The 19,475-nt window shown below is 34.4% G+C and overlaps 3 protein-coding genes across 7 annotated transcripts in view; 2 read left to right on the top strand and 1 right to left on the bottom strand.

The window, feature by feature from the left end:
• The window catches only part of nf1b (neurofibromin 1b), a 128,182-nt gene that overhangs the window by 48,041 nt on the left and 60,666 nt on the right, over positions 1 to 19,475 (bottom strand). The window lies entirely within an intron of this gene.
• On the top strand, positions 1,959 to 9,949 carry LOC141376436 (uncharacterized). The gene is made up of 2 exons (XM_073915095.1): positions 1,959 to 2,136; positions 3,874 to 9,949. The coding sequence occupies exon 2, from the start codon at positions 3,898 to 3,900 to the stop codon at positions 8,518 to 8,520; it is 4,623 nt and encodes a 1,540-aa protein (XP_073771196.1). The 5' UTR covers positions 1,959 to 2,136; positions 3,874 to 3,897; the 3' UTR covers positions 8,521 to 9,949.
• Positions 12,422 to 17,529, top strand: LOC137496603 (oligodendrocyte-myelin glycoprotein). The gene is made up of 2 exons (XM_068224005.2): positions 12,422 to 12,764; positions 15,169 to 17,529. Exons 1-2 carry the CDS (start codon positions 12,751 to 12,753, stop codon positions 16,394 to 16,396), a joined length of 1,242 nt encoding a protein of 413 aa, XP_068080106.2. The 5' UTR covers positions 12,422 to 12,750; the 3' UTR covers positions 16,397 to 17,529.

Here is a 19,475-nt window from a genome sequence, read left to right as displayed (position 1 = left end):
CGCTGGATAAGTTGGCGGTTCATTCCGCTGTGGCGAGCCCTGATTAATAAAGGAACTAAGCCGAAAAGAAAATGAAATTAAAATAAAATTTCAAAACATCAAAATCAAGTTCACGTATGAATCAAGCAGTCTTCTGAAGAAAGCCAGTCACTCTACATCATGAACAGATTTTTATGCAATCTTTCATGACCATCAATTTATTGGTGCAGGAATGCAAACATATCACCATTTGTTTTATATGAAAATTGGTCTTCGATGAGAATCACACGGCGACGCTGTGGCGCAGTAGGTAGTGCTGTCGCCTCACAGCAGGAAGGTCGCTGGTTCGAGCCTCGGCTGGGTCAGTTGGCGTTTCTGTGTGGAGTTTGCATGTTCTCCCTGCGTTCGTGTGGGTTTCCCCCACAGTCCAAAGACATGCGGTTCAGGAATTGCGTAAGCTAAATTGTCTGTAGTGTATGAGTGTGAATGAGTGTGTGTGGATGTTTCCCAGGAATGGGTTGCAGCTGGAAGGGCCATTCATTCATTCCGCTGTTCATTCCCCGGATTAATAAAGGGACTAAGCCCAAAAGAAAATGAATGAATGAATGAGAATCATTTAAAAACAGCCAATAAGAGGTTACTGTAGGTCAGCATACACTCATTTGCCCCTCAAAACACAGAAATCTTTAATAAAATGTAATAAATGTTATGTAATTGAATTAAAATTGATGAATTTGGTTCACTGAAGAATGCATACAGTAGTACACAAACTAACATTACCAAAAACAATATCTGTCCACCCGATAGTCAATGTATAATTTGCACACTGACATTACCCATGTTTCCAGATATCTATTTTTATGCACATTTATGTATTTTAACCATTTAAGGAACATAGCATTGAAGGTATGCATTTTATCAGTTGTGGCTTTCCCTGGGAAACAAACCCACAACCTTGGCATTGCCGGCTCCATGCCCTACTAGTTTAGCTACTTTTATCAACATTTAGACACTGATCAGTGAACATAAATTGAAACTCAACCAATCCTAAAATGTGCTGGTATGACAGGCAAGAATCTCATTGCTTCTCTTACATCTTAAAAGCATTAGATCTATGTGAAAAAAATATTAAATTAAAATATTTTTGACTCGTATGGATTTTGGTTTTGATATCATTATTATAATTTTGAGGTGCCAGAGTTTTGGGTGATTTTTTCTTTTACTCTTTTTCTTTTAATGATGACCGAATTGTAATTGCAAAAGCCAAACTACTGTCAAACAACTCCCCCTAGTGTTCTTAAAACCTTCACGTGCTTAAGCTTTGACTGCTATCTTCAGCACAAAACTTCATCTTACATATGGTTAAAACAAAATGACGTAAAATTAGACTAAATAAGCAAATAATACAGCAAATAAGCATGTCACTGTTGTCAGCATAATTTTCCTACATTGTATGCAATTACATTTTTCTACAGCCAAATGTGTGCATTTTTTTTGTTATTGTTTGTAATTTTAATGACTATATTCATGTTTTGATTACACTGCAAATATGTTTTTCTTTTATTTGTCTATGCATCCTTAAGATATAGAAACAAAATATATGTTTTACTAGTTTTTTTGAAGAACTGATCTATTTGGGTTTATTTAAAAATATTTTAAAAACTAAAATAAAATGTGTATATACAGTATTTGTTATTGTTTATTTGTTAAAAATCAATTCATCCAATGTTGTTTCTCAAGTAAACTTATTTTGAGCATGCTGAGATGTTCTTAAACAAAAGAAATCTATTGTGTGTCATTGTGTTTTTAAAGAAATAAAACCTTTTTATCTATGTCAAGCAAAGTTTCTCATCTGAATCTGTAAATATTAAAATAAATAAATAAACAAACTAAAAAAAGAAGACCAATTGAATCCATACAGTAGTTTGGTTCTGCAGCATCACACCATCGTGAGAACATACATCATTTCACAGTCCCTCACACCCAATATTTCTGCTATTCATACACACACTTAAGGCGTGATCTGGTGCAGTATATTCTCAGTCTTTATAAATAGAAATGCAGGGGAAAATAAAGCACAGCTGATGGACGGATCGCCTCATCTGACTTTAGGACTTTGACCTTTGTCATGGTTAACACTGGACCAACTCTGCAATGGTAAGATCAATTTTTCACAGAAATTTTAAGCTATTATGTAATTAGGCAAAACATTTTAGCAAAAAAAAAAATATATATATATATATATATATATAAACATGTAAAATAACATACTAAATATTTAATTTAATATGTAGTACACTCTGAACAAAACCCAATTCTGGATGTAATAGAGACTAAAAAAACTCTTATTTTTTAAAAGCTTATTTTTTTCAATTAAATTAATAAAACCAAATTTATTCCACAATTTGGGTTAGTCCAAATTTAACTCAATTTGGGTTCAAATAACCTGGCATTATGTAGAGTGCATGATAAGAACTAATTTAGTTTAATATAATATTTTATAATAAATATTAAAATTTTACAGTAGTAATTAAAAACTGGTCACAAATGGAAATGAATGAACAAAGAAAACTCATCACACTATTTATGGGAAGCAATATCTTATATAAAAAGTAAACACTTCAGAAGATCAAATATTAAAGTAAAAAATATTAAAGTTTAATATAATATTTAATAATAAATATTTAAATTATACATTAGTAATTAAAAACAAAGTGGTATTTAATAAAGATAATTCAATGACTATTTTGGAGAAACTATATTTTATGTGAAATGTAGACACTTCAGAAGATCAAATATAAAAGAAAATATATAAAAGTTTAATATTTAATTTAATAATATTTATTAAAAATTATACAGTAGTAATTAATAAAAAATTTGTATTAAATAAACAAAGATAAATCAGTGACAATATTTTGGATAAAAAAACACTTCAAAACACCTCAGAAGATCAAATATTAAAGTAAATAGATGTTAAAGTTTAATATAATATTTAATAATAAATATTTCAAGTATAAAGTAATAATTAAAAATACAGTGGTATCAAATGAACAAAAATAATTCAATGACAATATTTTGGAGAAACAATATTTTATATAAAAAATGAACACTTCAAGTGTCAAATCAATTAAAGAGATCAAATATTAAAGTGAAACTATTAAAATGTAATATAATATTTAATAATATTTATTTTATTTATACAGTAGTAATTAACAACAAAGTGGTATCAAATTAACATGAACAAAAAAAAGATCATTTAATGAATATATTTTGGAGAAACAAGATTTTATATAAAATGAAAACACTTTTAAGATCAAATATTAGAGCATTGAAAGTTTGCATTTGGAGCAAAACAAATACTGTTGGATACTGTTGTTGTTGTTTTTTAGTACAAAGGTTTTAATCCTATTTATATGTTGAATACTGTATAATTCTCCATAATAATATATTGTTGATTCATAAACTGTATAATTTTAGTATGGGGTCATTTGAATAAATAAAGTTATAGTATATCAACTGTATTTATTCAAGCTCAATATAATACTGTATAATATTACACTGTATAATTATCCATAATAGTTTATTGCCAATTTATAAAGTGTTTAATAGTAGTATAAATGGTGGTTTGAACGAACAAAGTTAAAGTATTTAACCCTGTATTTATTCAGGGACAATATAATACTGTATAATACAGCATAATAAAATACTGTATAATTATCCATAATAATATATTGTTGATTCAATAAACTGTATAATAGTAGTATAAATAGCCATTTAAATTAAAAAAGTTCTAATATTTCAACTGTATTTCTTTCAGTGACAATATTTAATGCATTAAAAACACAACTGATTACTAAAAGTATACTTTATACGCTTTTTCTTCTCTCTTTACAGTGTTAAAACATCAAAAACTAAAGCATGGAGCTTCTCAGACCTCATTTTTGCATTTTACTCTTAGCCATAATGCTGTCACTGAGCATCTCTTCAACCACAAACTCTGACCCCACCAGCACAGAAACACGAGACTGGAAGGGTGGAGAAGGTGTGAAAAGGTCACGAGTGAGAAGGCAGAACTTACCAGACACATTAGGTTTACCAGAAAAGACCTATGCTTTCTATTTTTTGTGGAGGCTTCTAAGTGAAGCGTATGATGCTACAAACAGAACATCAGCAATGCCTGCAACAAATGAGACCACTGCTCTGAAATATTTCCACACCGTCACATTACCACCACACTCGCCAAAAACTGCTCAATCTGAAGAGTCAAAACTAGTCCAACAATCCGAGAACCAGACAACTCTAGAAACCGGTAAAGTTACAGAGCAAAATGTACTGGATTACACAGCATTTAAGATAAAAATCCCAACTAAAACAGCAGAGGAACCTTTAACTAATAATCAAGAACAAATCAACCATTTTAATGATACTGCTGATAGAAATGACACCAATACAGTCGTGGGGTTTTTCACCACTATTTCATCATCACCAGAATCACAAAACATGACTGATTTAGGAGATACTCAACTAGATGAACAATCGACAAACCTTAAATGGGACAAATATGAACCAGAAGAACCCCCTTCAACCACCTTTAATAACCAAATGGACTCTTTTGAGAATGTCAATGTTAAAAATGACTCTAGTATAGCTGTGGAGTTTATCTTAGGTAATTCATCAACTCCAGACTCACAAAACTCAACTGGATTATGGAATACTCTACCAGCTGAAGAATCAACCATGCCTGAATGGAAAACTCCAGAACCCAGTCAAGTTACAGAGCCATATATCCCTCAAGATCCAGAGCAACATGTCCATACTTCCATAACACCTGACATAAAAATTACAACCAAAACAGCAGAGGAACCTTTAACAAATAATTATGAACAAATCAACCATTTTAATGATTTTACAGATACAAATGACTCTAGTACAGCTGTTGAGTTCCTATTCACTAATTCATCATCACCAGAATCACAAAACATGACTGAATTAAGAGATACTCAACTAGATGAACAATCGACAAACCCTGAACGTGAAAAATATGAACCACAAAGACCACCTTCAACCACTGTTAATAAACAATTAGACTCTTCTGATAATTTTACTGGTACAAATGACTCTACAGGTGTGGAGTGGTTCTCAGATAATTCCTCAACACCAGACACACAAAACACCACTGAATTATGGAATACTCTACCAGCTGAAGGATCATGGATCCCTGAACAGAAAACTCCAAAACCCAGTCAAGATATAGAGTCATATATCCCTCAAGTTACAGAGCCACATGTCCTTGATTCCACATCTTCTGAAATAAAAATTACAACCAAAACAGCACAGAAACCTTTAACTAACAATCGTGAACAAATCAACTATTTGGATGGTATTGCTGATACAAATGACTCTAGTACATTTGTGGGGTTTTTCGCCACTAATTCATCATCACCAGAATTTCAGAACATGACTGAATTACTAGATACTCAACTAAATGAACAACCAACAAACCCTAAACGTGAAAAATATAAACCACAAAGACCACCTTCAACCACTGTTTATAAACAAATGGACTCTTCTGATAATTTTACTGATACAAATGACTCTACAGGTGTGGAGTGGTTCTCAGATAACTCTTCAACACCAGACACACAAAACACCACTGAATTATGGAATACTCTACCAGCTAAAGAATCAACCATCCCTAAATGGAAAACTGCAGAACCCAGTCAAGCTATAGAGCCATATATCCCTCAAGTTACAGAGCCACATGTCCTTGATTCCATAACATCTGAAATGGAAAGTCCAACCAAAACCACAGATGAACCTTTAGTTACTAATCATGAACAAATCAAACCTTTTGATAATATTGCTGGTACAAATGACTCTACAGCTGTTGAGTTTGTATTCACTAATTCATCAACACCAGATTCGCAAAACATGACTGAATTAGGAGATACTCAACCAGATGAACAAACGACAAATCCTAAATGGGAAAAAAATGAACCAGAAGAACAAACTTCCACCAACTTTAATGAACAACGGGACTCTTTTGCAAAGTTCAATGTTACAAAAGACTCTAGTACAGCTGTGGAGTTCTTCTCAGCTAATTCCTCAACACCAGACACACAAAACTCAACTGAATTATGGAATACTCTACAAGCTGAAGAATCAACAATTCCTGAATGGAAAACTCCAGAACCCAGTCAAGATATAGAGCAACTTATCCATCAAATTCCAGAGCAAAATGTCCTTGATTCCACAACATCTGAAATAAAAATTACCACCAAAACAGCACAGAAACCTTTATCTAACAATCATGAACAAATCAACCATTTTGATAATACTGCTGATACAAATGACTCTAGTACAGTCGTGGGGGTTTTCACCACTATTTCATCATCACCAGAATCACAGAACATGACTGAATTAAGAGATACTCAACTAGATGAACAACCAACAAACCCTGAACATGAAAAATATAAACCAGAAAGACCACCTTCAACCACTGTTTATAACCAATTAGACTCTTCTGATAATTTTACTGACACAAATGACTCTACAGGTGTGGAGTGGTTCTCAGAAAATTCCTCAACACCAGCCACACAAAACACCACTGAATTATGGAATACTCTACCAGCTGAAGGATCATGGATCCCTGAACAGAAAACTCCAAAACCCAGTCAAGATATAGAGCCATATATCCCTCAAGTTACAGAGCCACATGTCCTTGATTATATAACATTTGAAACGAAAAGTCCAACCAAAACAGCAAAGGAACCTTTAACTAATAATCATGAACACACCAACCATTTGGATGATTTTGCTGTTACAAATTACACCAACACAGTCGTGGGGGTTTTTGCCACTATTTCATCATCACCTGAATTGCAGAACATGACTGAATTGGCAGATACTCAACTAGATGAACAATCAACAAGCCCTGAACGTATAAAATATGAATCAGAAGATCCATCTTCATTCACCATTAATGAACAAATGGACTTTTTTGATAATTTTACTGGTACAAATGACACTACAGATGTGGAGTTTTTCTCATTTAATTCCTCAACACCAGACACACAAAACACCACTGGATTATGGAATACTCTACCAGCTGAAGAATCAACAATCCCTGAACAGAAAACTCCAGAACCCAGTCAAGTTACAGAGCAACATGTCCGTAATTCCACAATATCTGAAACGAAAGGTCCAGCCAAAACCGCAGAGGAACCTTTTACTACTAATCATGAAAAAATCAACCATTTTGATAATATCACTGATACAAATAACTCTAGTACAGCTGTTGAGTTTATATTCACTAAATCATCATCAACAGAAATGCAGAACATGACTGCATTGGCAGATACTCAACTAGATGAACAATCAACAAACTCTAAACGTGAAAAATATGAAACAGAAAAAACACCTTCAACCACCTTTCATGAACAAATCAACTCTTTTGATAAGTTTGCTGATACAATTGACTCTACAGGTGTGGAGATAATTCCAGATAATTCCTTAACACCACAAAACCCAACTGAATTATGGAATACTCTACCAGCTGAAGAATCAACCATCTCTGAACCGAAAACTCCAAAACCCAGTCAAGAGCAATATATCTCTCAAGTTACAGAGCGATTTATCTTTGATACCACAACCACTGAAATGAAAAGTCCAACCAAAACAGCAGAGGAACCTTTAACTAAAAATCAAGAACAAATCAACAATTTGGATGATATTGCTGCTACAAATGACACCAATACAGTCATGGGGTATATCGCCACTATTTCATCATCACCAGTAGTGCAAAACATGACTGATTTAGGAGATACTCAACAATATGAACAATCAACAAACTCTAAATGGGACAAATATGAACCAGTGGACGCATTAACCCAACCTTCCTCCATAGAAAAGCTCACATCAACAATACATCCGAATCCAAAATCTTCAAAACAACATATCAGTACATTAGTTTCACAGGAATCTTCCTCAATAAAACCACCCCATTTACACCCCCCTGAAACAGTACAGCTTCAACCAGACTCAAATGAAAAGCCTACAGCAGATGCAGCTCCAAAGGAAAGTTACACCAACAACAATCTAATGGACAAAAAGACACAAAGCACGACTAGCCGCACAACTCGTATATCTACAGCTAAACTAAAAACACAAACTCCTTTACGCAAGTCAGTTGTTTCTGCAGATAACACGGAAACCAGCAGAGGGTTTTTTGTATTGCTTTTCACACTGGGATGCCTTGTTTTGCTGATAACAGCACTATTGATTCTTGTAGCATGGAGAAGATGGAAGATCCGGCACTGGATGAACAACATGTGGGTGGCCGATCCCCGTTTTTTGGAGGGAACATATCACTCTTTGCTGCAAACCAGCAGTCCACAGACTGCAATAGAGATGAAGAGAGTGAAAACCCAAAAGAAAAGGCCGGAAAGTAGTGAAATAGTTCCTGAGAGCGTCGCCCTGCAGTCAGAACATGCAGATGAGGATTTTAGTGAACATCATGCAAGGCCACTCTCTTATACGTGACGGCTTTTTTAACTAAACAAATTCTGAATTAACAAATTCGCCAGACTCCTCAGTGAGTCAAACTTTGAGAAAACACCTGCAGGTCTTAAGACATGCAAAACTTAACTTTACATGACTTGAATGAACAAATAAGATGTAATGTTACTTAATATAGAAATTGTGTGTTTATAATACTGTGCTTTTATTCAACTGTTTCTAATTAAATGATATTTTTGGCCTCTATTTTTAGTAGTTACAACCTGATGCTTTGTAATATTAGTCCTTGACTCACAATGGAAATTAGTTTATATGAAAAACCATGAAAGATCAAGTATGAAAAGCCCAATTTTGGCACCTGCATGAAATTAAATTTACAAAATGTATATTATGTACACTGAAAGCATATTAAATGCAAGTGAAGTGTCTACTTTGTTTCTAATAGCTTTTGTAATTCGAATAAAAATGTCAAAATATGAATATAATAATGTAAAAGTAACGTAATTATGTAAAAAAAAATCTGTAAACTCATTCTGAGCTGTTCTTATTACAACATATAACAGATTAAGTAGTTATACTAAATGTTATACTATTTTAAAGGATTAAAACATGTTGGCGACAAATAGTTTGGTTTGAAGCAGAGTGGTATAAAAATGTAAATTGACAATTTGTAATATTTTTGAGGAATGTTTTTTTTTTTGGATTATTTTGGATGATTCTTAATCTTTTAAATACACTATGAAAAGATTCTTCAATATAAACTATTGCTACACTGAATGACAAATGTTGTGCATGCCTATAGTTTGTAAATCACTGTAATGTACAAGAGTAATTTTTGCTCAGAGAAAAACAGGGTTTCTGCAGGTTTCATCAAGTCAAATTTAAGACTTTAATTAAATTATGAATAAAAATTTAGACTTATACAGTACAGGGCTAAACACTGAACCAAAGAAATTGGGGGAAAAACTTGTAGTTATTGCTTAACCACATATTTTAATGTCAACACAAGACTCAAGTTGTATACACTTTTTTTTGTCAACAATGTTTCTTATTTTTATTTCTTTTTTTAACTGAAAAGTTTAACATTGTTAAAAATATAATTATTATGATGAAAACTACATGAATAATAAAAAATATATATTAGTTTTATTTTGGTCCAAATGAATTGAGTATATTCAACCTAATATTCAACATCCTATTTAACCGAATACATTTCTGTTCTAAAACCTTATATAAAAAAAGTTGTGCCTTTTAGAAATATTATGTACACTCACACTTACTTCTGTAAACAATTGTTGTGTAAATGGAAGATTATGTAAATGGATATATTGCTGTTATTATTATGAGGAATTGTGTAATTGTTTTAATAAAATTAAGAGAATTTGCTGCATGTAAATGTCTAACAGCTGTTGTAAAATAAACATCTATTTATAATGAATAAAACTATATATTGAAACAGGAACTTCAATTTTTCAATTTTAATAACAAAAAACTATAAAACCATGAAGAAAAAATAAAGTTTAAATTTAGTATTGTTGAAAACTCATCACATTCAACATTTAATCACTCACTCACTTGGATAGAGACGGGTTTTGTTTTTTTTTTAAGAAAAATTATCACATAAATATAATCTGGTAAAAGTTGGGATCTCTGGCCATTTACAATGTCCCCTGCAACAGAAAAAAACCCCTCTTATTTGGAACTGAGGTTTCTGGGACAGAGAGATATGATTTAGCCAAGGTTGACAGCAGTGGGTAACGCTGTGCATTGTCTTTCCACCACTTGAGAGGACAAGCTATGAGTGAGATAGAGGTCTCTTCACGGTACAAGTCAATGTCTGCATCAATCTGAACAGTGTGCTGTGTTCTACAGTCCCCATGACTGGTATTAGTCGTATTCCCCGACTTATATTTCACCACAGTCTGGCAGTGCCTGCATAACGTTTTTTTCTTTGTCACTTTGTTTTCTCCTTTTTCGTATCTTTTTAAAAAGAAACCGAAATACTTCCACACATCTGATTTAAAACCCGCTTTAGGTTCACACACTCCATTTCCGCATTACTAGATCTGTAGTGATAACAGACCGCAGAGGATGATGGCCACGCCTAGGCTGATGGGAATTGTAGTTCCCGCTACCTCTCGTTCGCTTCATTCGCCTAAGCAAACTTTTCTCAGAAATATAGTTTTATTGAGTCATGCGCCTACGGTAATATTGAAAAAAAATTACTATTGCGGTATGACGGTATTTACAATATTGTTACATCCCTAACTTATATATATATATATACACACACACACACACACACACACACACACACACACACACACACACACACACACACACACACACATATATATATGTATATCTGTAACCCACCAGTCCTACTGCACCCAACCCGGTCAGAGCCGAAATCGAACCAGCGATTCTTTGCATGGGAGTCGGTTGCTCTAACAAGGAAGCTAAAGTCCATGGCATCTAGCATCTGTCGCTAGAGCATCTTTTGAGGTCAGAGGAGTGAGGTTTACCTGCATAGCACTTCGCCAGCTGGCCTCCATTACATGTATATATTTGAAAAATATTTAGATGGATTGTTGGTGATTGGATTGGTGTTGACCCGATTGGGTAACTTTAATTTGAAAACCTTTAAAATTAAGACCCATTACAGATGTTTTAAGACCTACAACACAATATTTCTGTGAATTCACAACTTTTTATGGCTTTAAATTTTGTTTTTGAAATGTAAAGCTGTTTAAGACGCTGCAGACACCCTGGAAAAATCCAAAGAAAATGAACAGCAAAGAAACAACTTCTATTGTTTTGATGCTTGAAAACATCTTTTCATCTTTGACCCTTTACCCATTATTTGGCAATGCCTATTTTTTCCTGGCTAACATAAATCAACACTGCTTGAGTAAATCCGATGGCACAGAATCAGACGAATGGAAAAAGGATATGAGCTAGATGTGTGTGCCTGTGTGTGTTAGATGAACAGATCGATGAACTGAAAAGAAACTAGACAGCACATGTAAAATAAAAGCTGAGTGAAGATGAATTAAGCTAAACTGTCTGACCGCGGCACTCTTGATTTACACACACAAACACAAATATACAACATCATACACACACACACAGGGCAGATCTCCATTAGTAGGCAGAGGATGTGGCACTACTGAGCAGCATTAGCAGCCTCTGAAAGAATGAAGCGATTGAGTGGAAAAAAAGCGGAGAAAAGGAGAAAGAGAGATGGAGAGTGGCACTGAAAAGATTCTGTACCGTACCAACACTCTTTTGTTCAAAGCTCAGACGCGCACACACCTGCCGGGCAAGAACATGGTGGTGAGGAAGTTTTAAATCAATTACTAAAAACCGTGCTTAGAATGATATCACACTTAAAGGGATATTTCACCCAAAAATGGAAATTTACTAATAATTTATTCTCCTTTATGTGGTTTAAAACATATATGAACTCAAGAATGTTAGTTGCTGCGTCTTATAAACTTTTATAGTACAAAAAAATCCCTAAGGAAATCAGTGGCAAACAGCATCTGTTTTGGTTTTGAGCGAGTGAGGAGTGAGTAAATGATGACAGAATTTTCAATTTTGGATAAACTATCCCTTCAACTAGTAACTTTAGCAGGAAATAGAGAATTTTAAATATTTTCAGTGCTGATTTTGAGGGAATGGTTGTGTGTGGAACGAATTTGAACAATGTGTGCGCAATCAGTTAACTGTGATGATATTGTTTGTGAAATCTCAACTAAATATTGACTACTGTTATCCATCACAGCAATCTGAAACATCTTCAGATGTGAATTACAGGTTAAGTGTTGTTTAATGATGCCAAGAAACAAGAAAACAGGAAGGAGAAGGAGGGAGGGAGCAGAAAAAGAAAAGAGAAAGCAGAGGAAATGGATGCTGAATGAGGGAATCCTAAAGAGGAAACACAGAAGTCAGCACTTCCTCTCTCTCTTTCTCTGTACCAGGGTAGAGACTCTACTACATCTCCCCTCTCTGCCTCTCTCTCTCTCTCTCTCTCTCTCTCTCTCTCTCTCTCTCTCTCTCCTACGCTATCATAGCAATCCCAGAACGGGACCTGCACAGAGAAAGACAGGATTTTACTGCAGCATAAAACAAAAACAAACGAAAGCATATAAATAAATAAAAAAATCACAACAACCCTGATCTGAAGACAAAGCAGAAAGAAAGAGGTGAGGGATGGAGAAAAACTGACAGAAAGAGGACAAGAGCATAGTGATGACAAGGAGAAGGTAAGGAACTCACAATGCAGCATGGCTTACCTGAGGAAAGGTTACGCTCACAGCCACATATTTAGCTTAAGTGATAGAATATGAACAAGGATGCACAAGGATATTAATATTAATGGTGCTTTTATTCTAAGCGTGTGGTCGTGCAGAAGTAGGGAGGGAGATCTGCAGAGGTACTGCATTAAGACCTTCAACATTCTCTGTAGTATGTCTGCATGTATAACGCTATTTGAGGAAACTCAGAATTCAGCCCATTGCTTTAAACGTTCTCAAAACTGCAAACAAAAGTGGAGGAACATATGCACAAACATCTTATAAATAAGACTGCATGTTATCATTACCTGAGATGAGTCATTATCATCACTCAGTATAATTAGGTTAAATATTTGCAATTTTAATCATTCTGATTGACTAGCGTTCAAATTTAAAGTCGTTCTGTCATCAGACAATTATCAGATAGAAGTTTTAATCTTTATTTTAATTAGACACAAATTCCATTATTCAAATCAGTCCATTTTTAATCAGACATTGTTTAATCAGAAAAAATTGGTCATTGTAATCAGACTGAATTAATGACATCCTGATCAGACACACATTGCACAACACAATATAGTAACATACTTTTCATTAACCACATTAATCACTGTTTTACTGTCATCAGACCTAAACAGTCACTCAATATAATCAGATTTGCTAGAGTTATGAAACATCAGACATGCTCAAACTCACTAGGATCAGACACTCACTTGACACGAACTACATTATTTAAAAAAAGGAAATCAGACCTAAAATCATACTTTCTATAATCAGACACAGTCTATCACAGTAATTAGACCAGATTAAATTACACATAATCAGACCCATTTGCTACTACTCAATGTCATATTACCCAAATAATCACTGTGTGACTGTTAACAGACCTAAACAGTCACTGTGCATAATCAGATTTGCTAAAAATACGCAGCATCAGACATAATCAAGCTTCTTAAGGTAAGACAATTACTAGACAATTGCATCATCACTCAAAAGAACTAAATGCATTGCCCTCATTTATTTATGATTTAGTGTAATCAGATTCAGCATAATTAGACTCTGCTGTAATCAGATACAAATGGAACTTACTAAAAGTTAGACTCTTACTACAGCTCATATTAATTAAATGTACTATTATCAGAGCTAATTAATTGTTTAATATAATCAGATTTGCTCAAGTTTCAATGTCATTTATATACACCGTTATCAGATTCAAGAAGGTCAGATACTAACTTTCATCAGCATTATAGTTAGAAATATTTACAGCCATTGTTTTAATATACTATAACCAGAGATGGCTCATTATCATCACTCAATATAATCAGGCTAATTTGATTATACATTATTCATTTGTTTATTTAATTACATTTATTTCAAACCTAGTGTAATCAGATTCGCATAATCAGACTCTGCTGTAATCAGATACAAATAGCACTTAATTAAAGTTAGACTCTTACTGGAACTCATTACTAATTACACGTTCTATTATCAGACAATCAAATGTTCAATATATGGTTTTATTGCTTATGGTTCTATATAATCAGATTTTCTAAAGTTTGAATGTCGTTTATACACCATCATCAGACTCAAAGTCAGACACTAACTTTCATCAGCATTATAATTAGACAAACAGCATTGCATAAAATAGTCATACTTATTGCCATTTCTTAAATATAATACTTTCTGTAATCAGAACCACATTATCAGACACATAGGTCGTTTCTCTGTGTATTCAGATGCTTTTCATGACTCATATTAACCAAATTTGTCAAATAACCAATTATTAACCAAATAATCAGATTTGCTAAAGTATGTACATCAGACTTATAATCAGACACATAGTGAATTACTAAAAACGCATTTATAAAAATTTATCAGACACAAATATTTACAATTTTTGTTGTGTAACCACACTCAATAGTTGATTCCGAATGATTAATTAGACAACCCCTAATAAATAAACTCAACAGTTAATCAGATTTACTAAAGATCAGATTGAATGTCATTACTTGCTGTCAGAAGCATTTTCACTAAACAAAAAAATAACAATTCATAATTCATTACATTTTCTGTAATTAGACTTCTGCAATCAGTAAATCGCTCAAAAATAGTACATTTTGTAATAAGATTTCATCTGAATTATAATCAGATAATTATATTATCAACTATAATCAGACACATATTACATTCAACAGCCAGGGTAAGTGACTCAATATAATCCATAAAGCTTAGACATCTATTTACTATAATCACTGGTATACTTTAAGAAGGTACACAAAATATTGCATATTACTGCTAATCAGTGAAACATAACACATATCATGTAATAAACAATCTTGCGTTCAGCAAACAAATCTCTTTCCATTGTCCACAGGAACACCATGAAGATACACGCGTGTAGAGTGACATCCTTCCTGCTCTTACTCTGGATTACGTGTACATACGTTCATGCCGAATGTCCTTCAGTTTGCTCCTGTAGCGACAGTCATCGGACAGTTGACTGCTCCTGGAGGGGGTTTAGACATCTTCCATTGGGCCTGCAGAGGAACATTCAATCCCTCAACCTGACCCACAACCGGCTCTCAGACCTAGACCACCACCTAAGCTCCTTCACCCACCTTCGCATCCTGGACATCTCCTACAACCGTCTGCTGCATTTCCCAGCCTCGCTACCAAGGGCACTGTGGGAGATCAACATCTCTGGAAACCGTCTACGTGTGCTAAATAAAGATGACACCGCGTACCAGTGGAACCTCAGAGTTCTGGATCTGTCAGTCAATAAACTGGAGCGTGTGGTCTTCATCAACAACACGCTCCCCAACTTGAAGGCTCTCAACCTCAGTCACAACAAGTTCTGGACGGTACCTACCAACATGCCCCATAACCTGGAAGTAGTGGATCTATCCCATAATACTCTAGTCCAAATTCTGCCAGGATCCCTGATGCGGCTGCACAAGCTGGCTCAGTTTTACTTGCACGCAAACCGTTTCACCGCTGTAAACGAAGAGGCGTTTGAGCATCTGGAAAGTCTGAAGCTCATCACTCTAGGGGACAATCCTTGGGCTTGTGAAGAAACAGCCAACATCAGCTATTTGTTACTGTGGACCAAACAAACTCCGGCCCGAGTTTTAGGATGCCCCTGCCACACCTGGTACACCTGTGGAGAGGCTCATTTGACCAGGACGGGGAGCTGGCATTTTGGCACATACACACTCTCACCATACGTCTTTGGAACCGAGGAACCAAGCCATCCTTATATCCAAGCAGTCACCACACACTTCTGGTCTGGGACGTCTCTTATAAACACTCGGGATGATCTAACTAGATCTGAAAGCACCCAGGAGGAGGAATCTTTCAGAAATGGTGCTCTTTTTACTTCAACTGCGAAGGTTTCTCAATCAACCACCGATGCTTCGGTCACACCAGATGATATCTTCACCACCATCTCCACTACTCGTAGGACAACCACTCTTCGCACACGGAGCGTGAAAAGACCCAATCAGAACCTCAGTAAAACTGCAAGCTCTGGATGCATTTTTGGCTCTGTTTATGGATTAATTTGTGGTACGCTTTTCCTAATGACCACACTTTCAATCTTCTAAACTGGATCTTACTATAAATTCATGTTATCAAATTGGATTTCTCTGTTTAACATTTCATGGAGACTTAAAATGGACTAAAAATGTTATGGAATTAAACAGTCTTACAGTATAATTTCTATCTGAGGCACAGCAAGAAGTATTGTTGGACATTCTAGCACCTACACACTTCCACTATTTGTCTTTGGCACTGAGGAACCAAGCCATGCTGATGTCCAAGCAATCACCACACACTTCTGGTCCTGGACGTCACTTATAAACACTCGGGATGATCTAACAAGATCTAGGAGCACCCAGGAGGAGGAATCTTTCTGAAATGGCGCTCTTTTTACTTTAACTTCAAATGTTTCTCAATCAACCACCAATGATGACCTCTTCACCACCATCTCCACTACTCAAAGGATAACCACTCTTTGCACGGAGCGAGAAAAGACCCAATCAGAACCTCAGCAAAATTGCAAGCTCAGGCTGCATTTTTTGGCTCGGTCTATGGATTAATCAGTGGTACACTCTCCCTATGTTCACTGTCCATCTTCTGAACTGTATTTTACTACAAATTCATGTTATCAAAATGGATTTCTCAGTTTAACATATCATGGAGACTTAAAATGGACTAAAAATGTTATGGAATTTAACAGTCTTACAGTATCATTTCTATCCAGAAATATTGTTGGACATGCAAGTTCACACAAAAATAGGTGCAGGTCATATTTCATGGGTTATTCTGATTAACTTCTGACAATCCACTTACTTTCAGGACCATTCTAATCATTTAAATGAATGCATTTAAATTGTTATCACTACACTAAAACAATGTAAATATGAACAAAGGGCAACAGACATTGTGATCAAGAGCACATCATTGTACAATAAATTAACAAAAAAATTAAAGAAAACAAATAATAAAAATATGATAAAATATTAACGATTGCATTGAGATTTTTTTTAACTATTCAGCGATATCGGTTGACACTGATTATTTTTTACACAATTCTGAAAGTTGTTTCAGGCCAACTTACTCAGAAACAGAAAAATTTTTCACAGATTAACATGTATAACTTCAAAGATAATTCCACACAAGAGACATAGCACAAATACAAATACTACTCTTTGGTGGACAGGACATAACTAGCCCTAATCACTGACTGTATTTTAAAAATAAGTGCACTTTAAAAACACTTTTAGATTAGCTTAGCATAAATCACTGAATCAGATTAGACCATTAGTATCATGCTCAAAAGAAAAAAGAGCTATTTAAAGCTTGACTCTTATGTTGTTACATCATGTACTAAGACTGACAGAAAAAGAAAGGTTGGTATTTTCTAAGCAGATATTGCTAGAAGTTTCACTCTATTTCTGGCATAATAGTCAGGGAATTTGCTACTGTACCATGGCTGCAGTACCATGGTTGCAGCAGGTGCAAAAATATTACGCAGTGCCTGAAAATAGTCCCCAACACCAAGCTCTACACTTAAACCACCAGTCAGAATCTGCATAATACCAATACACATTACATTTTTCGAGAGAGATGCAAATGGTCTAATCTGATTCAATGATTTATGCTAAGCTAAGCTAAAAGTGTTGCTGCAAGACCCAGATATCGGATAAATAGATTAAAAAATGATCAAATTGAACTATTTAACTCTTTCTCTTCCTTTAAACCATTGAATAAGCTACAAATCAACTTAAACACTCTAGAAATACATAAAGTGATTTTATCAAGATTTTACAGCTAGAAAAGCATTTATTTGTCTAATGATAATGCATTCACTCTCATGGATGATTGTTCTGGCAAAATGCATGCCATGTTGAATTCACCAAATCATTATTACCAAATCAACTAACAAACTATTAAGTGAGGTTATCAAGCTATGTAGCTATACAAACTTTAAAAAGATGATATCTGAAAATCCCTTTGCCTTAAACAGAAAAACACAAGCAAGTTTTGCAATAGCAACCATGAAACCTCTCAAAAAAAACAAACAAACCATTTGTTAAACAAAAGGCACACCTTCCCTCCTATTTGAAGAATCATGTGACATCTATGAGTGATGTCTCTATTAAAAGCATCCGCATTTAGAAAAACTGCACATCACCACTCAGAGAGACAGGACACCATCATCATTTAAGCACAACACTTGGTGAGTACATGGGCAATTTTTCCAGATTATTTACACTAAATTCACTTGGACTGATGTTAAGTGTTTAAACATGAATGAATGATGTTCAACCTCCCTAAAAATTATTTTAATATGTAATATTAAATATAATATGTAATATTTTGTAATATGTAATATATGTATTAAATGTAATATGTAATATTTTCTCTGATATTCAATGATATATACTGAAGATGAAGTTATGAGCCGTAAAGCAAATATTCTTAACCTGTTAGCCAGCACTCACTTCTGAGGATTTATACCTCCATAACTTTAAACAGTAACAGGTAACACACATGCATTGAAAGCCAATTGTCTCATGAGTTTGTTTCAAATTTGATGAAGATGCAAAATGAGATTCCAGCAAAAAGTTTCTGAGACTATATGGGTGTCCTTTCCCTCACCACCAGAGGCACTTTCTCAAAAATGACCTTCCTGAATTAAAACAGTAACAGTTGCTGAATAATCTGCTCTACATACACAGTTCATGTATCATTGGAAAGAAGTGATTTTGGGCTTTACACTGGGGGTTGGCAGTTAATAATCTGTAAAAAAATGCTGGGTTATTTCAGTCCAATTCTGAGTGTATATAAACTTTACTCAGAGGGTAATAATATTAAACTCGTTTTGTGTTGTTTTTTAATCATTTTATGTATTCCAGATTCTCTAGAACATAAAGTACACCAGGAAATACTGTGGAAAAACATCCTTGCTTAAACATCACTTAATAAATATTTAATAATAAATTTACAGGAGGGCTAATCATTTTGTCTCCATCTCCATGTACAGTTGAAGTAAAATGATTCACCCTCCTGCGATTTTTTTCTTTTTCAAATATTTCCCAAACAACATTTGACACAGCAAGAAAATTTTCGCAGTATTCCCTATAATATTTTTTCTTCTGGAAAAAGTCTTTAAAAAAA

The sequence above is a fragment of the Danio rerio genome, chromosome 10 (assembly GCF_049306965.1).
Source record: "Danio rerio strain Tuebingen ecotype United States chromosome 10, GRCz12tu, whole genome shotgun sequence".
Taxonomy (NCBI): Eukaryota; Metazoa; Chordata; class Actinopteri; order Cypriniformes; family Danionidae; genus Danio; species Danio rerio.
This window is presented reverse-complemented; position numbering and strand designations above follow the sequence as displayed.